Source organism: Macaca nemestrina, chromosome 2, assembly GCF_043159975.1.
Source record: "Macaca nemestrina isolate mMacNem1 chromosome 2, mMacNem.hap1, whole genome shotgun sequence".
NCBI classification, from domain to species: domain Eukaryota; kingdom Metazoa; phylum Chordata; class Mammalia; order Primates; family Cercopithecidae; genus Macaca; species Macaca nemestrina.
Window position 1 is genome coordinate 107,588,856 of NC_092126.1, and position 24,154 is coordinate 107,613,009.

At 36.8% G+C, this 24,154-nt stretch overlaps 1 protein-coding gene across 1 annotated transcript in view; it reads left to right on the top strand.

Annotated features, from left to right (window-relative positions):
• The first annotated feature begins 306 nt into the window (after positions 1-306).
• Positions 307-24,154, top strand: part of LOC105480302 (testis and ovary specific TOPAZ 1) — a 91,093-nt gene continuing 67,245 nt past the window's right edge. The window contains exons 1-5 of the mRNA XM_011738925.2: positions 307-766; positions 1,227-3,639; positions 13,404-13,468; positions 14,503-14,630; positions 20,782-20,846. Coding sequence (XP_011737227.1) covers positions 430-766; positions 1,227-3,639; positions 13,404-13,468; positions 14,503-14,630; positions 20,782-20,846 — 3,008 coding nt within the window. The 5' untranslated portion in view covers positions 307-429. The remainder of the gene's footprint in view (positions 767-1,226; positions 3,640-13,403; positions 13,469-14,502; positions 14,631-20,781; positions 20,847-24,154) is intronic.

The window sequence follows — 24,154 nt, forward strand, 5'->3', positions numbered from 1 at the left end:
TGCGAGCAGCCAAGGAGTGAGGAGCACCACCTGGGAGAATGAGCCCTGAACGGTTCCAGGAAGCTCGGCCTAGTGGAAGGGACAACGGAGGTCTGTGATGTGATGAGCCCCACTACAGTCCCTTGCAATGAAATCGGGCGTGGCCACTGCCTTCCTCCGGGCTCCGCGAGAGGCCCTCCGGAAAGACGCTGGCACGGAACTCGCGACTCTCCTGCCCGTTGGATCCCGAAGCACCAGTCGGGGCCCCAGACACTAGGCCCCACTTCCGCTTACGCGCCCCACTTCCGCTTCCGGCCCTGGGCTGTGGTGACTGGCGGTGTGGGGTGGGTCAGAGGGCAATAGGTGCCTGGCCGGGGGAGCAGCCTTTGCGCCGCGGTGGGTTCCTGCGAGCTGGTGCAGAGGGACCCCGGCGGGCCGGCCCCGGGGCACATGCGACGACCTCCGCCCCTGGGCCCGACTACGGCCTCAGGGCCTGAAGGCAATGTGCGAAACCTGCGAAAGCGGCAGGCTCCAGGGCCAGGCGCCGCGGGAGGCTGCGGCCCTGAGGCTGGGGGGCGCGGGGAGAATAGGCAAAAGAGGAGAATGGTGGCCCGGGCCACCCCTGGGAGAGGCGAGGTGAAAAGTGACAAGTCGGTTGCGGCATCAGGGGCTGGAAAGGCCGCAAGGCGTCGGGTGGAGGGGCGCAGGGGCCAGGTGAGCCCGTCAGACCGGCGAGGCCTAGAAGCAGCAAAGGAGGCTGAACTCCCCTTGCAAACGGAAAGACACAGTAAGAAAGAACCCACGATCACTTACCTTTAGCCTTTGCAACTCAGCGTGCTCCATCTTTGTTTTACTACTAGTCTTTAACTTGAACCTGCATGGTTATTTCTGATGCACATAGTTGACCAGGAGATGGGAAAAAATGGATTTCTTTAAAAGGGGTGTTCGCCGTTAGGAGTCCTTGGTCAGAATTATGATAGGAGGAATTCGTACTTGTGGTCCATTTTGTCAAGTATGAGATGACAATGTTATAAGCGTTATTCAGTTGCTTTAGAATTTATACAGGTTTATATGTAATTCCTTAACAGAAATTAAGGCTTTCATTTAAAAACAAGTGTGTATTTACATACAGCTCTTCAGGGAAATAAAAATGATAGCCTCACAATTTTTAATTTCAATGATATTGCATTTTCCTCCTCAATATAAAATCTTTTCTGATATGTTTTGTTTTCTTTTTTTTTGATCAGCCAAGGAAAAAAGAAAAGTTACTGAAGCCTCAAGTGATGATCCACAGCCAGGGTTTGACCTGGTAAGAAAGGAATCATTAACCAGTTCGGAATCTTTCCAAACAGTGGAGTGCTTGCGGTCTTTGGGTAAGGAAGGTATAGTAGAAGGTATTAAAAGAAGAATTCGAAATAAAAAACTGAAAAGCTTAGAAAACCCACCTCTCAAAATAACCGAAAATGAGGCTACACAAAATATTAAGGTTGAATTCCAAGATGAACTGTACAAGAATACTCTAAAATATTCTTGTAACATCTTGTCACCTGAAGTAGAAAATAATTCCGTTTTTAAATTACGTGATTGCAATTGTTTTCCCCATTCCAAGGATTGTAATGATGAAAACAACCTGCCATATGAGCCTGATGGTGGATGTATGCATGTAGCAGAAAATTTCTCAAAGAAAGAAAACTTTAGAAGTCTTGCAGAAAAGAGTGACACAAGTAATATTCCTCAACTCTTACAAACTGAAGAAAATGTAATGGGAGTAAATAAGTTACTACCAGAAGAGAGTGATTTATACCAAAGTAAAATCAATGGCTTGCTTCCCTGCCTTCAACGTGAAAAAAATAAATATTCAATAGAGGAGAGCAGTGTTGGGCGAAAACCCAGGAAAAGGATGAAGTTGTCTGAAAAAGCGGATGAAACAGTTACTCAGATGAACTTCTCTAATGAGTATAACAAGTCTGAGTTGATGTTGCAAGAAAATCAAATGATTGCTGATGGTAAAGAAGCAGAGGCTAAAAGTCCTTTAAATGTTTTGAGAAAAGTAAGCCATAATACAGTCTCTTTGATGGATCATTTATTAAGTGTCCCAGAAATGGTAGAAAAAGAAACAAGTTCTGAACATCATGTAAATGCTGTGTTTCAGAAAACCATCGAACCACTTTTGAAAGAAGAAACAGAGAATGCTTCAGAGCCCTTAGGATATGAAAACATGGCGCTGAAAGAGGATTTTAAATCGAAAAGCTGCATAGGGAAATCACCTGAGTACCATATTGAAAGGAGATCTTCACGGGAAGATTTAAAAAGTGACTCTGAAGAATTGAAGTTAAGCTGTCAGAGAACAATACCTATGACTGGTAAAAGAACTTGGCCCTATTATTCATGTGCTAGAATATCTGCCTGGTGTTGGAAAAAGGCTTCCTTGCCAGAATCAAGTTACTTTCTTCCTGGGTCTCAGAAAAGTTGTAAGAAAGTTGATGTCCCTAAACACCAAACAAACAAGACCCACTTAACCGACTCCAAATTATTATTACAAAGTTCCTTAACAGAAACAAACACTGAATCTTCAAGTAAAGAAAAATTAGATTCTAATTTGAATTGTTTGTTTTCAGTTTCTGCAGTAGAACATACTTTAATGGTTATAAAGGAACCTATAATCAAGGATGATAAAAAGATAAAATCAGAGGAACTGAGCAGAAGTGGGTCAGAGGTAATTTCTAACACTACTGAAGATACTCAATTAACCAGTGATACTCAAAGCTTAACAGGAAATAAAAAAAGAGATAGAGGTCATTTAACAAAACTTAATTTGACAGCAGCTTCCAAAGATGGTCAGGAAGCAAATAACTCTACAGGCAAAACTATTCATCGAAAAGCATGTGTTGCTAAACAAACATTTGTAGTTCCAGACTTGGTTAAAATATTGAACACAGGACGACTGACTAATTTTAAAATTCCTTTACTTAAGAATAAAACAAAAAAAAGAAAAGAAGTAAATGCCAAGTCATCAGAGAGAGAAGCTTACAGTCCTCTAGAACTTCTGGACAATTTATCTGGAGCAGATACAAGACAGAATAGGAGTAAAGAAAATGTCTCCATGACGATGTTAGGACCTCAAACTTTGAGCATACAAAATAGTGTAACTCCAGTGCAAGCTAGTTCTGACTCATTCTACAATAAGAATTCCTGTAGTATTTCTCCAAGCTTTACAAAGCATGGTAACAGTAGCAAACCATCTAATCACTTCTCTGAACCAGGCAATATTGTTTCTAATAAAGAAGTTGCTTCTCTCACAGTTGAAAATAATGCTTTTTCTTGTGATCCTGGGTATGTAGAGAAAAGTCCTTCCTTCTGCTGTAATAAACAAGAAACATTCCGACCAGTTTCCAGTGAAGTTAGGGGTAGAAAAATAACTAAGAATTTTTCAGAAGTAGGATTTCCAGATATTCTTAAAGCATATGAAGATGACGTCCTCTTAATTGATGTAATTCAAGATGACCCAGACCTCTTTGGAGTCTCCAATGAAGGGGAACTCTCATTTACTTCAGAGGTCCCCAGGATAAGCCAGGAGCCCAATGTTCCTGGAGAGCACCAATCAACAGACTCCAAGTATGTGGAAACTCCAGTAAAAAAAGAACCAAGTGATGACTTAAGGTATGCATGTTCAAGTATGCCTTTTAGTGCAGATTGTTGGGGGTTAGAAAAGCAGTCTCTACTCTTAGGTTTCACTAATGTATTCAGTGATATTGAAGCTCCATTATTTTTTAACCCAGTTATTTATTAAATGTAATATGCCATTATTACTGCTGATACCTGGAAATGTCATTATGATAAAACTTAGAGTCAAAATAATGAATTATGTGTATCTTGGAAGATAGAAAAGATTAGCTCATCAGAATTTATGGTTCATAGAGTGGCCTTTTTTTTGTTTGTTTGTTTTTTGTTTTTTCGGAGTCTCACTCTGTCACCCAGGCTGGAGTGCAGTGGCGCAATCTCGGCTCACTGCAAGCTCCGCCTCCCAGGTTCATGCCATTCTTCTGCCTCAGCCTCCCGAGTAGCTGGGACTACAGGTGCCCTCCAGCACGCCCGGCTGATTTGTGTGTGTGTGTGTGTGTGTGTGTGTGTGTGTGTTTAATAGACACGGGGATTTCACCGTGTTAGCCAGGATGGTCTTGATCTCCTGGCCTTGTGATCCACCCACCTCAGCCTCCCAAAGTGCTGGGATTACAGGCATGAGCCACCGCAACCCACCCATAGAGTGGCTTTTTAAATGATGGAGATTGCTTCTTTCAAAAGTCAATTAAGTTTATTTTCAAATGTTCTTTAATTATTATAAATATGCAGATAAACGTTTATTTCAGCCAGGTTACTTATTAATATCAGTGCTATCTATTTTAATCCATTTTCTATAGCCTCCTTATTCGATAAAAAGTTCATTTTTCAGGGGACAGAGAAGCCTTGGAAATTTTTGTTTGAAGTAATTAGGGTTTGAAAGTAGAGTCAAAAGTTAAACTAATTTTCAGAGATAAACAGTATAGAATTTCTTCATGGTTTTACTTTTAAGGCAGTGGTTATAAATGATGATTTTTCCCTCAAATAGGACTAGTTTGCCCAATGCAACTTTGAATGGGGCCAAGTAGTAACGTTCATGCTCAGGAACTTAATCTGTTCTGCTTGGCCCCAAATTGATTTAATAATATGTCATATTTTACTTAATTTTATAATTCCTGAAGCTGTTGTTTATATAATACCTGAATATCATAGTATTTTGTGAACAGACTAAAAGAAAAATGAAAACACTTTTCATTAAGATTCAGTGGTGCATGACTTAAGTTTCTTTGCCATTTATTTTCTGTTACCTTTGGGGTATCAAACTCTTCTTGATGGTCTTATTGTTACAAGAACTTGAAACTTATCACCAAATATAATGCTCTCTGTGTGCCAAATGGAGAACCAAGAGTTTTATTGATTTTTTTAACCATGTAATGAGGTAGCATGGTAATCTGTCTGTTTTGAAGATGGAAAAAAATGAAGATAAATTTGTCACTTGCCCAAGATCACACTCCTGGTAACAGAATCTGGATTTGAACCTAGGCCTATCTTACTCTAAACCTAGTGATTAAGAGCTTCGTCTCTGTAGTCTGACCTTGATTTTTGAATCTTCTTGTTACCACATAACAACTATGTGACCTTTTAGGCAAATTATTTCATCTTTCTGTAAAAAGGGAAAGTACTTGCCTCAGGGTTGTGAGGATTAAATTAAATAATGAATAGAGAAGGTTTTGGCATTTTTAACTGTTACACCATACTTCCTTGGAGGAATACAAAGGAAAATCAGAGTAAATTCTGCATTCAAGAGCAAACATCTCTGTTGACTGACAAGATGTTGACAGTGAACTAAGCCAAATTTAGAAAGAGATAAATGTTGTGAATTAAAGTGCAGGACGTTTGTTCTTTATTCTTTTTTTAAAGAATAATGGCTGATTTTAAAACATGATACATGTTAATTAAAGTAAAAAGTGGTGTTGGGGGGGAAATTCCACCACCCAAGTAACAAATTAATTGCTATTTGTATGCGTCATTCCAGACATTTATCTATACATATAAATAGATATAATACTAGAAAAAATTGGATCATGCCATTTTTTAGTAAAAACATTAAAGATAATTTCATTTACACTTAACCAAAAGAGGCAGAGAAATGAAAGTGGAATGAAATGGATTGCTGAATTAATATACTTCTTTACCACAAGAAATTAGTTTCTTGAAGTTCTCAAGTTAATGAGGAAAATTGTTTAAAAGTTTGAGTTTTAGCTTCACTTATAAAAATTGCTTTCCAACTTTAGACAGCAGTGTTTGCTTTCTTCATATGAAAGATGAACATACTTGTACACACTTTTTCTCCTAATATTGCCTACCCCACTTTTTTGTTTAAAGTTTATTTTGTATTACTAAGCCTTGTGCCATGTGCATTCCTTCAATAATCTGAACTCCAAAGATTCTCACTGTTAGTTTTCTATTTAAATTGATTCAGTCCCTACCACCAGTCCTTTTTACTTTCCTCTAATCTTGACTATTTTTTTTTATTTTTTTGAGAGGGAGTCTTGCTCTGTCGCCCAGGCTGGAGTGCAGTGGCAGATCTCGGCTCAGTGCAACCTATGCCTCCCAGGTTCAAGCAATTCTCCTGCCTTGGCCTCTTGAGTAGCAGGGATTACAGGCACATGCCACCACTCCTGGCTAATTTTTTGTGTACTTATAGTAGACGGGGTTTCACCATGTTGGCCAGGCTGGTCTCCAACTCCTCACCTCAAGTGATCCACCTGCCTTGGCCTCCCAAAGTGCTGGGATTACAGGTGTGAGCCACTGTGCCTGGCCTAATCTTGACTATTTTGATTCATCACTTAGTTGGCTAGATTTCAGAGCAATGAAATATTTTTAAGAAGAGTTCATAATTACTGTGTTCCCTAAAATCTTGGGTGCATGAGAATTATTTGTCTAAGAGCAGGTTGTCTGTGTGTAAAATTCTTAGTTTACGTATTTCCCCCTCACAGCTATGTAGACATTGCTCTCTTGCTTTCTGGCATTATGTGTTGTAGTCAAAAACTCTGAGGCCAAACTAATACTCCCACTGTTCCACTTTAAACTGCCTTTATTGTTTCTTCTTGTTTTCCACCTTGGGAATGGTAATTACATATCAGTTTTTCCTGAGACAAGGTTAGCCATTTTGGTTTGCAGTATCAGGTGTTTATTTCAGATAGCTTTTTTTGTTACTATCTTTGAACTTCATTTTTCTTCACTTCAGAAGCATCAGTTATACTTTTATTGGCTCTTCTTTGCCTTTTATCTACCTCTAAAGTTTCTGTTTTTAAACAAACTTGAACATCTTCTCAGTATTATTTTAATATTTTTATATTTATTCTGCACTGGAAATACTAGTTTTGTAGTCATCCACAGTGCTAGGATAAACCTTAACAGGGAAAAATGAAGACCTGATAACCAGAGATTCTATCAGTAGTTGCACAGAAACTCATTAATGGTTCTAGAACTAAATGAAGCTTAAAATATAATTTCAAATTTCAGCTATGTCCCTTTTACCAGCCAGTTGCTACTTCATATGCTCTCTTTTCTCCCTTCTAAGACACTGAGAGGCTGAAGCCTGCTAGAATGAATTTTTATTTTACAGGAATAAAAGTAGAAGATGAAAGGGCAAGGCCCATATATTGTCAGAAACTCTGGACTGCCCCTTTTGGTAAAACAAGTAGACAAACCTGAGCTGACTTAATCACTGGGGAAAATATTCTCAGACCAGATTGGGGAGAATTTGTAAGGTGTCTAAGTCGTGAGAGAATGCTTATTTGTTTTTAGTCTCCACAGTGGGGAAAGTCCATGTTAAAATCTAAAACATTAGAAGCATACTAGAACTCATTCACTAAAACTTGAACTGATGAGCTTGGAAATGTGTAATGGCTGAAATTGGTAAAATGTTTGAAATAGGCTGTGTCATTGGAAATGATCTGAGAATGTCTGTAATAGTCAGTGCTGGACAGTTAATCTGTTCTAGAACATAGGATTATTATATGCTGAAATATCAGTTAAATGATACCACACAGTAGATTGTTGAGATTTTAAGTGTCTGCCAAAAATTCAGGGGAATTGCTATATAGGTAGGGAGGAGGGGGGAGGAGTGAGGGACTAATGTGTTTTAAACAAAAGTATATAAACTGAAGTACTAAGAGTAGTAGGAGTTTAGAAAAGAGAAGAATGAAAGATACCTTGGAAAAGCAAAAATTTGTATTGATCCTTGAAGTTTGGATTTGTTTAGATTGACAAAGGAGAAGAAGAAAAGAAGTTTGGTAGGGAAGGAGGAATAATGAGGAATATGTGGGCAGAAAGGCAAAAGTACATGTAAGCGTGATTGTGTACGGAAGGTTAAAGGTTTTCCTGACTCCATCAGGCAGAGGTGGAAATCCCTTATGCATTCCCATAGCACTTTATGCTACCTTAGTTGTGGCATTGATTTCATGGTGGTATAATTTAATCTCTCACTTGCTAAACTGTTGGATTTCGTGAGGGTGGGAAATGTCAGTGTCTTACTTTTATTTGCAAGTCCAGTCCCTCATATATTGAGATGGGAAGGAGAATTAAGGTTTCAATTCCTATTTGAGAATATTGCAGGCCATTTCTGAAGTGCTTGAATTAGATTACATGTAAATGGAGACAGTAAATCCTTTCTTTCTTAAGCAAGTAGACACTGAACAATAGTGGGAAATAAGATTTTATAAGTAGGGTGATGCTAGATTAAGGAGGTTGGAAAGTTAGGCACAAAAACTTGAATTTTGTATGGAATTGATGTTGGTGATCAGTGGGGATCAGTTATTTACCACCTTCACAACTTGGTCTCAAATCCATAGGCAGCCATTGTAGATTCTGGAGCCAGTAAATAATAAAGTTCTGAGGGATAAATATCTGGTACCAATGCACAGAAAATAAAAGCCTACCACTTTTGCCCAGGCATTTGAGTCTCATTAGACCCATGTCTAGCCTGGATCTATGCTGGGCAAATTATATCCTGTCTCAAGTAACTTACTTTCTCAGAGTCTGACTTAATCCCAGTTCGTTCCCCAAGAGAGGACTTCTAGAGTAGAGTAGTCTTATTACCAATTTTACCATCAAATGACAAAAAAAAAAAAAAAAAAAAAAAAAAAACAGGTTTCCACCAAAAATAAAGATCTTTTTTCTCTCCCTTATATATTGAGATTCATTGTCTTTTATGAAACTTACTTTTCTTCATTGTCCCATTGCGCTGCATATCTAATGTGCTCTAACTTTACTGCAAAATTTTATTAAATTTTTATAAAAATTAAATTTTTACTAAATTTTAATCTTAAGAACTGATATTTAATGTCTACCCTGTGCTAGATACATTACTTATTTTATTTAGTGAAACAATTCTGAGGTTGAAACTCACCCTATTTTTATACTTAAATCAAAGTGATTAACTTTCTAAAGGACCCAGCTTGCAAGTATCAGAGCTGACATCTGAACTCAAGGCAACCTGCTCCAAAGTCTGTCCCTGCTCTGCAAAACAGCATGCTGGAAGAGCGGCATTTTGGTTCTTCCTATATATTTAATTCAATTACTCTGCAAACTACTGCAGAACATTATTTTACTTGAGGTCCCTTTCCTCTCATCTCTGCTGCCTCTTTAAAGTAGCAGGTGGACACTATTAAGAAACACTATTCTGAGTTTTTTTCTTCTCTCTTTCAGGTCACGTAAACTATTCTTTGTCTTTGCTGGAATAAACAGTATTGTACCTGATTGATCATTTGTAATATCAGGAGACCTAACAGTACAGTGTGGCATCAGGCTAGGGAACCTCTGCCTTGGTGAATTGGATACTATAATATTTCTCTGCTTAGGGCCACTACTACTTGCATAATATGTGCCCCAGTAAATTTGTAGCAGTTCTATCCAGAAACAGAATATGGGTATTTGTAAGTAAATGAATACTGACCACAATTAGCATCTCAAAAGGAGGCAGTGACATTCTGAATTTTTTTTTTTTTTTTCTTAGAGAGAGAGAGAGGGTCTTGCTTTGCTGCCCAGGCTGGAGTGCAGTGATGCCATCATGGCTCACTGCAACCTCTACCTGCCAGGCTCAAATGATCCTCACACCTCAGCCTTCCAAGTAGCTGGCGCTACAGGTGCATGCCACCACACCTGGCTAATGTTCTTCTCTTTTTGTAGAGACTAAGTCTCACTGTGTTGCCCAACCTGGTATTGAATTCCTGGACTCAAGCAATCCTCCCACATCAGTCTCCCAAATTGTAGGGATTACAGGTGTGAGCCACTATGCTAAACCCTAAACTTTTTCCTTGGGCAATAGTTTTCAGACTTTTTCTGATAGTAATTATTCTAAAGCAATCATCTTCCAGCCATTTTGCCAATTATCCTCAATAAAGATCTGTTTTATATTACAATCTGGTACATATTTATAAATATATGAAATTATAGGTTTATGAAAACAATTATTTTCCTTGCTACAACTGATATAGTCTTATATTTCATATTCGATTTCATTAAAAAATTTCTTGGTTGTGACCCACTAAATAGATTTCATTATCCACATGAAAAGTGCTCTGGTAGAGAATAAGCTTGATATAATCTGTATGGCTCTTCAAAGTTGGCTTAAACCTGTTTTACTCTGTCTTCTCCTTTTTACTCAGATCTTCTCTTTGCTTATCTGTATCTCTGTAGCCTCATCCAAATCTCTTTTATCTCCTTTTGTTGTTCTTCCCTTCATTTTTCCCTTTTTCATTTTACCAATTCAGAACTGTAACTACACCAATGCAAAACTGTAAAATATTCGTGTAAATTACAATTTTGCTCACTTTGTGATTTTTTTTCACCTCAGTGAATTTAACTTTTTGTCTCTGAAATTCCAGACAAAAATAAACTGTTTCTTATGAGAGTTTGCATGTGTAATTTTACTTTCCTTGTAAATTAGCTATTTTCATAATAAAAAGTTTCCCACATCTATATAGATTATACTAGCAGTATTATAAATACTATCTTAATACTTGGAAATTTAACTAATATACTTGCTGTACCTATTTATGAATGGAACTTTCGGGATAGTTAGAGGCCAAGGAAGCATCCCTCAGTTCTCTATTAAGTCACTTAATTCTGTTCATGTTATTACCTCAGTACCTCTCATGGCTGTTCCTTCCTCTCAGTTCTCTCTATGTTCTTATTTTTCTCCTAGATTATTGTAATGAGCTCCTGGTTAATCTTCCTAAACTCTCTTAATATATCTTTTGTCATAGTGATATTCTAAATAGAAATTGATCTGCCAGTAACTGTTGAGAGTGTTTCACTGGCTTTCAGCCACCTGGGGATAGTCTGAATTGCTTGGCATGGCTTTTTAAGGCTCTTTGTGGATCTGTATCCACTCCCTCTTTGGCAACTATGGTATTGGAGGGAGGAAAGTGGGGTGAAAGGCTAATGAAAGATAAGCATAGCAAGCAGCTCACTGTTTCTACAATGCACCATGTACTTTAGGCCTTTTGCATATGTTTATCTGAAAGTCCCTTTCTTTGCATTCAGTTATCCATCAAATCACATCTGAGATATTATTCCAGGAATTTGTTCCAGTAGTTCTCTTGGCACATATCTCAGTATATTATGTCTGCTTGTATGTGAGCCTCACCTTGTACTGGAATTGCTAGAAAGGGGAGTGGCATCTTCATTTGGGTCTCCTTAGCATAGAATATGTTAGGTGCTGCATGTGTAGAGAACAACTAGACATATATAAGCCTTGTCCTCACAGTGCTTTCAGGGAGGCAAATAAGCATGTACCATAAAATGGTAGGACAAGTGCAAGATGTTAAACACCTCCTTGTGAAAGTGGCGTTTAAAATGATCACTAAAGGATAAGTAGGGATTAGCTAATTGTTGAGGAAAACTGAGACACCAAAATAACGTCCCATGGCTTGGTGTTCAAATAGCAAGAAATGAAGCTACAGAATGTGCAAAAACTGTCATGAAGGGCTGTGAGAGTAAAATGACCATAGAATTTACCTTCTGGATTGCAAAGCTTTTGAGGACATGAGGAGCTGTTAATATGCCAGGACAATAGGCGTAAACAGACCTTCCTAGGCAAACTAGAATTTATGGTGAGTGTGAAGTTTATGCTGAGCATATAGGAATTCATGGAAAGGCTTCTAAATAAGAGACATAATTTGATCACATTTACTTTTAAAAATAATTATAGCTCTGGTGTGAAGGATAAACTGACAGGGACCTATTGTAATAAGCTGAAAGAATGTGGTGACTTTACACAGAAGTGGGAGTGAATTTGTGGGAGGTTTAAGAAGTGAATATTGATTCATCAGTTGGGGGTGAGGCAGAGGGAGATGTTAAGGTTGATACCTGGTTTCTCTTTTATCTCGTTACCATCCATGGCATTACCATACCATCTTTTGCATGGGAGAAGAACATTACCATCCATCTCCCATGCAAAAGAGCTATATTGGGGAGGTCAGATTTAGACATTTTAAGTTGAAGAGGCCTTTGAGATACTGAGATGGAAATATTCTAGTAGATAGCTAGATATGAATGTAGAAAGGTCCGGGTTAGAGAAAGATTTGCATTTGTGTATGTTTTCTGTTTGTATTATTTCCCCGTCCTTTAAACTATACTTACTGTTTCTAGGGTTTACATTGGGAAAAACTACTTTGTTTTCCAAACTTCAAAGAATGGTAAATACAAAATGTTTTGTTTAGTTTTCCTCTTTCTTGGCTAGGAAGTAATTCTGAACCAGTGAGCAGTCGCAGTGCTGAAGGATATGCTTATCCACTTGTTAAATGAACAAATAGTGGGATTATGAGTGTTTATTTTGTTCTGTGTACTTTTATATGTTTTAAATTTTTGTCTAAGTGATTAAAAATGGAATAGTGTTTGGCCATTTGTATTTGAGTGGCTCCTATAAATGTAGTTTTCATCTGTTGGGCCTATGATACTGGCTTTAAGGACATCTTATCTCATTTAATCCTCACAATACCTTGTGGTTAGTGGTATTCTCATTTTACAGATATGATTAAACTTAGAGAAGTTAAGTAGTTTTGCCATAGTTTATACAGCAAGTGGCAGAACAGTGTTTGAACCCAGACTGGTCTAACTCTGTTCTATATAATCTTCAGACTCTAAGTTGTCTTTAGGGACTACCAAAAAAAAACTAAGCTGCTTTCAAGCTGTCTTCCTTTGACATTGACCATATGACATACATATACATGCTTAAGAGTAGAAATTGGCCAGGCACGGTGACTCACACCTGTAATCCCAGCACTTTGGGTGGCCAAGGCCAGTTGATCACCTGAAGTCAGGAGTTTGAGACTAGCCTGACCAACATGGCAAAACACCATCTCTACTAAAAATACAAAATTAGCTGGGCATGCATGCCTGTAATCCCAGCTCCTCAGGAGACTGAGGCAGTAGAATCACTTGAACTCACAAGGCAGAGGTTGCAGTGAGCCAAGATTGTGCCATTGCACTCCAGCCTGGGCAACAAGAGTGAAACTCCGTCTCAAAAAAAAAAAAAAAAAGAGTAAACACTATCTTGTATTGATGTAATACTTTTTTGAGTTTTACATGCTTTGTATATGTTGTCAAGCTCTCAGTAACAAAGTTTGAGTGGCAGCACCCCCTAACAGTTGAGGCATATGTGATTAAAGAGCCAAACAAAGAATCCACACAGGTGCACTGGGTTCTGAGCCTCGTTATAGTAAGTACTCTGCCCTGGAGGACTTGAGCTGATGTTCACCAGAAGCTAAAGTGATTATTATGTAATGTTTAGAGATAATGTTTAGATAGTTCTGCTTAGAATCTGTTACAATGTTTAAGCTCTGTTTGCTTTATAGTAGAGAACTTCCTGTACTGGACTGTGGACCGATAAAGCCAGACATCTGTGCTTCCAACTCAGCAGGTAAAAGTTGACATTTTCAGAATATTCAATATTGAACCATCTCTTTATATCTCCATGCAGGCCTAGTCAAGATGAATTCATTAGAACAGGAAACTTTTCATTTTAGGGTCTGTTGACCATATGTTTTATAGTTTGTCAATTTTTCTGTTTTAATTGACTGTTTGGAAGATCAGATTGAGATATTTTCTGTTTGATTATTTAATAAATAACTTTGTTAGGCTTTATCTAACAAAAGATAGGTAACTAACCTCAGCAGTGTTTGTCATCTTATTTTGAAATTGAAATATGTATTTTAGCTTTATCACATTTTAAATCTCAGTTGCTTAAAAAAATTTTATAGTTGGCCGGGGGCGGTGGCTCATGCCTGTAATCCCAGCACTTTGGGAGGCTGAGGCAGGTGGATCACGAGGTCAGGAGATCGAGATCATCCTGGTTAACATGGTGAAACCCCATCTCTACTAAAAGCACAAAAAATTAGCCGAGGTTGGTGGTGGGCATCTGTAGTCCCAGCTACTCAGGAGACTGAGGCAGCAGAATGATGTGAACCCGGGAGGCAGAGCTTGCAGTGAGCCGAGATCGCGCCACTGCACTCCAACCTGGGCAACAGTGCAAAACTCTGTCTCAAAAAAATATATATATAGTTAACAGGTAGTCAGAAGTTTAAATACCTGAATCTTTATTTCACAGGGCATAACTTAGTATGAAAGTTAATTTTACTTTGACTTTCAAATTTTACAAGTATATTTAAAATATATTTTATTTTATAAGTATATTTAAAATAAGTATATTTAAAATTAAAAATTCTTAAGATGATCAAGAAAAATTCTTAAATATCTGTTTCTTTTTATATAATATAATGGAGTTATTTTAATAAAGAGGAATTATTGCATTATTCGCTGAAAACTCTGCTTCATATTTGTCACATTAGACCTTAAAAGAGCCTCTGAATTCTAAGTCATTTTTTACAACAGCCTTTGAATAACTCAGTTATTTTGTCTTTAAAGTTTCTATAGCTGAATATTATTTCTTTTCAGCAAGTGAAATAAAACATGATCCCAAAGATGCAAACACTTCCTTAGGAGAAGTTGCTAATGAGACCTCTGAAAATGAAACACTGGGAGACTTCAGTGAACAAATAAAAGGTTCAGACTTGGATGAAAAGGTACTAGGGGATCTTTTGCATGTTTTTATTTCTTAGTCTTAAATAGTGGTAATGCATAAATCCATCTTAACAGTGCTATCGGGTGGCGAGTATAACTCCCTTTATTGAATAAAAGAATCAAGTCGCTCTAGCCATGGGATGTATCCCTTGATATTTGGTGTAAGCATAGTATAAAAAAGATTTTCCTTGCCTGGGAAAATGGGATGTACTGTTTAATTACATACTGTAGTTAGCTTTTTAGTATCTGAAGTTTGCCACAAACCTATGAAAGTCTTTCTAAATAAAATATTACATATTTTTCTGCCTCAGAAAACACTATAATACTGAAAATCGTTTGATCTTCCTTGATTTTCAGGTAGCATAGTACTTGAGGGCCATGCTTCCTAGTATGGGATGATTTCTTTGTTTTGTTTGAGGGAAGGGGGATTATATATTTATCCTTCTAATACCATCGTAGGCTTCAAAGTACTAACCCTTTACAAAATATGAGACTTAGTAATATTTGCTCTTAAGATGTCTGGCCCTCAAATTTGGGAATTAACAAACTTGTTTTCATCTCTCTCTTACATTTTAGGAACACTACAGGGTAAATAGATTGACTTATGGGACATATGCCTGGCCTATTGCTTTTCTGCTCTTGTAAATGGCTGACTGTAAATTTTTAGAAATGCTTCCTTATTGATCTTTTACTTCCCACTACATGTGTATGTGTGTACAAGTATGTATGTATGTACAAGTGCACACATGTATAGTGAGAAATAAAAGATCAATATGCCAGGTGCAGTGACTCAGGCCTGTTATTCCAGCACTTTAGGAGGCTGAGGTGAGAGGACTACTTGAGGCCAGGAATTTGAGACCAGCTTGAGCAACATAGTGAGACCCTGTCTCTACCAAAAAAAATTTTTTTTTTTTTATTAGCCAGGCATGCTGGCATCCACCTGTAGTCACAGCTACTTGGCGGGTTGGAGGTGGGAGGATAGCTTGAGCCTGGGAGGTCAAGTCTGCAGTGAGTCATGTTCGGGCCACTGCACTCCAGCCTGGGCAACAAAGCAAGACCTGTCTCAAAGAAGAAAAGGTAGGGGCGCACACGCGCGTGTGTGCGTGGGTGTGCGTGCGTATCTATTATATACGTGTGTGTGTGTGAATGATTCTTTTCCAGAGGCCTTTTCTTTTCTTCTCTGTATCACTTGTCAATTTTTAGGTTTACCATAGTAGTAATTACTTTATGATTCTACTGTTGGGCTCCTGATAAAGTACTAGTGTACTTTTTTTAACTTTTTATTTTGAAATAGAGATTCACAGGAAGTTACAAAGGTAGTTCAGAGAGGACCCATGTTGCCTTCACCTAGTTTTCCCCTACATCTTACATCTTAAAGTATAAGAAGCAGGAAATTGATATTGATAAAATATGTTTGTGTAGGTCAGTGTATTTTATCAAATATGCAGATTTATGTGACCACCACTGCAGTCAAAGAGCTATAATAGCACCACAAAGATCTCCCTTATGCTACCTCTTAACAGTCATACCTCTCTCCCTCCACCAATAATTTCTATAGTTTTGGCATTTTAAAATGAAGATTCATAAGAGGTTGGCTAGAGGATTATTAATTGATAATTCTAAAAACAAAACCAGCTTTAGTTTTACTGATTTTTTTTTCCTATGTTGCTTTTTTGTTTTCAGTTTCACTGATTTCTGCTCTGGTTATTTCCTCCTTCTACTTACTTCGGATTAATTTGTTGTTCTTTTTGTAGCTTCCTAAAGTTGCAGCCAAGGTCATTGATTTATTATTTTCTTAATTATTTTCTAATAGAGACATTTAGTGCTATATATTTATCCATAAATACTGTTTCAGCAGCATCCCACTTTTTGTTGAGATAAATTGTGGATTCACCTGTGTTATAAGAAATAATACATAGATATCTATGTACCCTTTACCTAGTTTCTCCCAATTGTAATATATTGCACAACCACAGTACAATATCACAACCAGAATATTGGCATTAATACAATCAAGATATTACAGACCATTTCCATCACCACATGGATCCCTCATGTTGCCCTTTGATAGCGCACACCTACTTTCTTCTCTCTTTCCTCCATCGCCCATTCCTTAATCCTGGACAACCACATATCTGTTCTGCATTTCTATAATTCGGTCATTTCAAGAATATTATATAAATGGAATCATACAGTATGTAACCTCTTCAGATTTGTTTCTTTTTTTTTTTTTCCTCACCTGGCATAATCCTGTGGATATTCAACCAAATCATTGCATATATCGATAGTTCATTCATTTTTACTGTTTAGTAATACTCCATGGTATGAGTGTACCATAGTTTGTTTAGCTATTTGCTCATTGATGGACATCTAGTTTGGGACTGTTACAGGATAAAGCTGCTATCTATAAATATTCATGTACAGGTTTTTGTGTATCTATGTGTTTTAATTTCTCTGGAATAAATGGGCTGTAACTGCTGAACTATATGGTAGTCGCATGTTAGGTTTTAACTTGGGTGAACTCATCCTCCAGATTACTTCCCTGCGGTTAGACTCAGTTGAAATGTTTGTTCAGTTCTTTGAGTCTTAGCTGGGCTCTTTGGAATCCACGTTACATACATATTGTTGAGAGATCAGCTAGAGATTTGGGTCAAGTTATAAGTAGATTTGGGGACTTTGTCTGTTAGACTTTCTCCCAGATTCCTAGCCTCACTTTCTGATTTTACCCCAAACTCTGTTCTTCTGGTTCTTTGTTGGTAGGGCAAATTGTTGTCCTCCCCAAGTGGTTCCAACTAGGGCCTGCCCTTGGGTATACAGCCATAAAAACAAGACAGTTACCCAGTGGCATTCCATCTTTCTGAGTGTAGACTTCCCTCTAGGTTCTGCCTGCTTTTCATATCTCTCCAGGGTTTTCAGGTAGTTTAAACATATTTTATCCAGGGTTTATGGTTGTTATCTGCAGAAGAGTTACCCCAATAGGAGATTCTCTGCCATTTCTCAAAGTACACCCATTGTGAATTCTTTTGAATTTCATCCAGATGGTAGCGTACTGTTCTTTACCTTGCTTGAGATGTTTTTCCTTTCAATGTATGTAATGATGTCTTGTTTTTATAGTTGTATAATTACCTACTATATGAATATACTCTAACAAGTCCCACTACTGATGGACACTTGGTTTGTTTCCATTTTTTTGCTATTTAAATATTGCTGCATTATGCATCCTTGAGCATAAGGCATTTTGCATATGTGCAAGCATTTTTGGATTAATTCCTAGAAGTGGAGTTGTCAAATTGTCCTTCATAGAGATTGCTTTGATGTATACTTTCAACAACATTGTGTGAGAGTGCCATTTTCTCCCCACACACTAATTCATTATTAATTTTTTGTCCATCTGCCTATTTTTATAAATGACTTTGTTTTAGTTTTAATATGCATTTCTCTTATGAGTCTAGTTAAACATCTTTAGAAGCCATTTATATTGTTTTCTATGAACTTGCTGTTTATGTCCTGGTATGATTGGCTGTGGTCCCACCCAAAATCTCATCTTGAATCTACATAATCCCCACAATCCCTGCATGTCAAGGGAGAGACCAGGTGGAGGTAATGGACTCATGGGGGCAGTTCCCCCCTTGCTATTTTGTGATAGTGAGTTCTCATGAAATCTGATGGTTTTATTAGCATTTAGTAGTTCCTCCTGCATTCATTCTCCTTCCTGCCACCTTGTGAAGAAGGTGCCTTGCTTCCTCTTCACCTTGTGTAAGTTTCCTGAGGCCTCCCCAAACCATGCTGAACTGCGAGTCAATTAAAACCTCTTTCCTTTATAAATTACCCAGTTTTGGACAGTTCTTTATAGTAGCATAAAAATGGACTAATACATGCCCACTTGCCCATTTTCTTCCGGATTTGATCTTTTTACTTGTAGGAACATTTCATGATATAAACTTATCTGTTCTTTGTCATATGTGGCTATACCTTTTCCTGGATTTCATTTGTTTTGACTTAGTTTAGGAGCTTTTCACCTTGTAAAAGCCTTTTATTTTTATTTAATCAAATATGTCAGTTTTCTTTCATAGTAGGAGTTACAAGTCAGATTTAGAGAAACCCTTCCCCATCTCAACATTTAAAATTTTCTCTCATATTTTCTTTTAGGGTTTTTTGGTGTTATTTATTATGTTTAAATTTTTAATCAAACTAAAATTTATCTTAGGGGAAGGAATATAGAAACAGTGTAACTTTTCCTTGTTTTAGCAGATGGCATTTTGTACTCTTTATTCTCTTAACGTATGAAAATATTTAAAATATTTGTAGTCAAACCTATTGATATCTTACTTCATGGTTTCTACCTTTGGTGTCATGCTTAGGCTTTCCAAATCCTCCAGATTATATACTCATTTATATATTTGATTTGTTTTGCTATTTTATTTTATTTTCTACTTTTAGAATTTATTTTTAATTTAATGAAATCTTTAATGAACCTAAAAGGTATTTTGGCATATGGTGAGTTGGGAGCACACTTAATTTCCATCCAATTAACTAGCCAGTTGTTCTACCATTTATTGAATCATTTCCTCCTAAATTTCAAGTGCCATATTGAATATTTTCTGTTTTATATATAGATCTGTTTCTTTTCTTTTGTTTCATTGATTGCTAGTCCTTACACCAATAGCATACTATCAATTTTTTGAAAAATAGTAAGTAAAATATTAAATAGTAAAATGTTTTTTGGTGGTTCTCTCATGTGTTTTTTTTAAACAGTGCTTTAAACTCACATTGTAATTTCTTTAATGTATAAATTAATTTGGGGAGAACCAACATCTTTAACTCTAGTATTCTCATTCAGGAACATGGTAGGTCCTTCAGTTTGTTATGTTTTATGTTTCTCAGTTGATTTTTGTAGTTTTCTAAGATTTCTAGGTTGTCTTCCAAGGCTTTTATAGTTTTGGGTTTTAACATTTAAGTTTTTAACCCATCTCGAGTTGATTTTTGTAGTTTTCTAAGATTTCTAGGTTGTCTTCCAAGGCTTTTATAGTTTTGGGTTTTAGCATTTAAGTTTTTAACCCATCTCGAGTTGATTTTTGCATATGGTAAAAGAAGGGTCCAGTTTCAGTCTTCTGCATGTGGCTAGCCAGTTACCCAGCACCATTTATTGAATAGAGAGTCCTCTCCACATTGCTCGTTTTTGTCAGCTTTGTCGAAGGTCAGATGGTTGTAGGTGTGCAGCCTTATTCCTATGCTGTCTATTCAGTTCTATTAGTCCGTGTATCTGTTTTTGTACCAGTACCATGCAGTTTTGGTTATTGTAGCCCTGTAGTATAGTTTGAAGTCAGTAACATGATGCGTCCAGCTTTGTTCTTGTTGCTTAGGATTGCCTTGTCTATTCGCTCTCCTTTTGAGTTTCATATGAATTTTTGCTAGTTCTCTGAAGAATGTCATTGATAGTTTAATAGGAATAACATTGAATCCATAAATTACTTTGGGCAGTATGGCCATTTTAATGATATTGCTCCTTTCTATCCATGATCATGGAAAGTTTTTCCATTAGTTGATGTCCTCTCTGATTTCTTTGAGCAGTGTTTTGTAATTCTCATCATAGAGGTCTTTCACTTTCCTGGTTAGCTGTATTCCTAGGTATTTTATTCTTTTAGTGGATGACTGTTTTTTCAAAAGTTTAGTATTTGAACATGTATAACCTTCTTATGACTGGAAAATCATGATTTCAAAACAGCTACTTGTGAAATGTAAGTATAGTTATATTTAAAACACATTTAAATATTTCTTATGAAAAATAAATTTTATGTTCACAAATACCACTTTAAAATAATTCAAAGCTCAAGCTTTTTTTCTGAATAAAAAGAAACTCAACTTAAGTTTTACCTAATGATTTGAAATAGCGACTTGGGTAATTAAAGGTGATATCAAAACCTGGACAAATGTTTTGACTTATATTAATTTTTCTCTTAAGCAGCAGTGGAAATTTTAAAGTCAGGATTCAGTATTTTAAATTATGTAGAATAGAATTGTTTTTAGGGATTGGCCATAAACTAGTTGTTTAATTAACATCGAATACATTATAATAAATCCAGTAAGCCTCATAGCTTAGTGTGTAATACAGAGACATTCACTGGTTCTTATTTAACCATAATCTCTTCACAGCATAGATTTACAGACAAAGTGATTACCAAAGAAGAAAAAGAAAATATTTATGAAGTTTGCAAAAGGTCTGTAACATAATTCTTAATTACATAACTTAAAATAGTCACTCGTCTAATTTGTATCTTGAGTATGTTTTTTGTTCTCTACTGTTTATATGCTTGGGCTATATGCCATTAGCCATATATAGGTATACTTTAATTAATGTGTCAGATGTACTCAGGTGTAAGGGGTATTGTAAATTACCTTAAAGCTGTCACTAAGTTTTTTGAGTCATTAAAATATTTTTTGAGGAAAGATAAGGAGTAGTTATAAAAAGAAAAAATGATGTATGTTTGACTTTTATGAAGATAAGAGTGGCTGAAATCAGACTCACATTGCAGTTTGCAAGGATCTTACATGGGTGCAGTGATTCATACGGAGAGTTATAGCACACTCTCTGGAACATATAAAACCGCATTTAGAGTTGGAGGACACCTTAAAGATCATCTGATCTATCCTCCACCACCCTCATTTTGCATTTGACTCACCCAGGTCAAGGTGATGGATATATCTGAGGCCTTTAATGTTAAGGCAGTAATTTTCAAAGTGTGATCCTTGGAGAAGCATCATCATGCATGAACTTGTCAGAAATTGAAATTATTGGGTCCCATCTCAGACCTACTGAATCAAACTTTGGCGATGGGCCTATCAATCTGTTTTTAACAAGACCACCAGCTGATTTTGATGCATGCTCAAGTTTGAGAACTACTGTGTTAAGGGAAAGGCCAGACAAGAATTAGATTGGTATAGAAGGTTTAGTACGGTTCATGACCATTTGGAGATACTAAAGAAAAAGGAAGATACTAAAGAAAAAGCAAGAAGGTTAACTTTTTTTTTCTATTGCAATCATTTTGCTTACAAACTAAGATAGTGTAACTGCAGCCTGCAAAGGTTTATCAACTTGACTCTATCATAGTGATCACCAGTGTGACATTGATTGGTTAAGTCATTACATCACCATGGGCTTCAGTCATCTGATCAAAAATAAAAGATAGATAATCTCTTCCATCTGTAGAAATTCATAATTTCTATTTCTTTGTTTATGTTGCCGCTTTTGTTTTATTTGCGGGGAACATACTGATAATACATATAAGTGACATCCCAAGTTGGGGAGAGAAATGAAGATCTTTTTTTTGTGTGAAAATCTTAAATTCTATCAATGCTACTAAATTTCAACTGTTGTAAGTATGGCTCCCTCTTCTTACTACTTTTACTCTCCTCTGGCCCAGAAAACACAACCTGAAAAAACTTATTAGAATTATTTTTAAGGTAAACATTATAGTATCTGAATGGTAGTGTAAACCTTTCTTCTAAAAAGTAAATGCATTTGTATTTACTAATCAGCTCTGAAGTACTTCTTTCCCTCTCCTTGCTTAAGTTATTTTTCTAGAGAAGTAGTGTCCAAATTAAATTTTTCTAAAATTGGTTATGTAGGATCTCACATATTAGAATGCAATTAAAGCTGTTTAAATCAGTCACCCTGAAACAATAACATTTTTAATACCTTTTCCCCAGAGAAAGCTCTCAAAGACCTTTATAGGCTTATTGTATATACTTTTCTTGAAGAATAATTTATAATTAATTTAATTACATTATCAGTAGAATAATTTAGTGACATCTTCCAGATTAAAACACTAACCTAACTCCTCCTCAGACCTTTTGTTTGGCATGGTCAAAAATATTTTGCTCTAATCTTAACCACACCACCCCATTCCTTCCTCTACTCCAACCACTTAAGAAGTGCTGGTTTTCTAGTTAAGAAGGCAGGAACAACCTATTAGAGATGTTAAAGAATTGTAATATATACAGGTATACCTTGGAGGTATTGCAGGTTTGAGTTCAGACTACTGCTGTAAAGCAAATATTGCAATAAAATGAGTCATATGAATTTTTTTTGTTTCCCAGTGCGTAGAAAGGTTATGCTTACACTATAGTCTATTAAGTGTGCAATAGCATTATGTCTTTAAAAAAATGTACACACCTTCATTTAAAAATACTTTATTGCCAAAAAGTTCTTACATCATCTGAGCCTTCAGTGAGTCATAATTGCCTGGATGTTGATGGCTGCTTACTGAATAGGGTGGTTGAAGATTGGAGTGAAGGTTGAAGGTTGAGGTGGCTGTGGCAGTTTCTTAAAATAAGACAACAATGCAGTTTGCTGCATCAGTTGACAGTTCTTCTCACAAAAGATTTCTCTGTGGCATGTGATGCTGTTTGATAGCATTTTACCAACAATAGAACTTCTTTCAAATTCGGATTCAATCCTCTCAAACTCTACCTCTGCTTTATCAGCTAGTTTGTGTGATGTTCTGAGTCCTTTGCCACTTAAACAATGTTCATGGCTTCATCAGTAGTAGATTTCATCTCAAGAAACCACTTTCTTTGCTCATCCATAAGAAGCAACTCTTCATCCATTCAAGTTTTATAATGAGATTGCAGCAATTCAGTTACAACTTTAGGCTCCACTGCTAGTTCTAGTTTTCTTGCTGTGTCCTCCACATTTGCAGTGACTTCTACCACTAAAGTATTTAAACCCTGAAAATCATCTCTGAGGGTTGGAATCAACTTCCTCCAGACTGCTAATGTTGATATGTTGACCTCCTCTTTTAAATCACAAATGTTTTTAATGGCACCTAGAATGGTGAGTTCTTTCTAGGTTTTCAATTTACTTTGCCAAGATCTATCAGAGAAATCACTATCCATGGCAGATAGAGCCTAATTAAATGTATTTCTTAAATAATAAGACTTGAAAGTCAAAATTGCTTCTTGATTCATAGATTGCAGAATAGATGTTGTGTTAGCAGGCATAAAAACAACATTCAGGCTGAGCGTGGTGGCTCATGCCTGTAATCCCAGCAATTTGGGAGGCCAAGGTGGGTGGATCACGAGGTCAGGAGTTCAGCACCAGCCTGGTCAAGATGGTGAAACCCCACCTCTACTAAAAATACCAAAATTAGCCAGCCGTGGTGGCAGGCGCTTGCAATCCTAGCGACTGAGGAGGCTGAGGCAGAGAATTGCTTGAACCCGGGAGGCAGAGGTTGCAGTGAGCTGAGATCATGCCACTGCACTCCAGCCTGGGCAACAGAGCAAGACTCCTTCTCAAAAACCAAACAAACAAAAAAACACAATATTCATCTCCTTGAGCATGTCTGGCAGAGTTCTTGGGTGACAAAATACATTGTCAATGAGCAGTGATATTTTGAAAGGAATCTTTTTTGAGCAATAGATCTCAATAGTAGGCTTAAAATATTCAGTAAACCATGCTTTAAACAGATGTGCTGTTGTACAGGCTTTGATGTTTCATTTATAGAGCACAGAAAGAATAGATTTAACA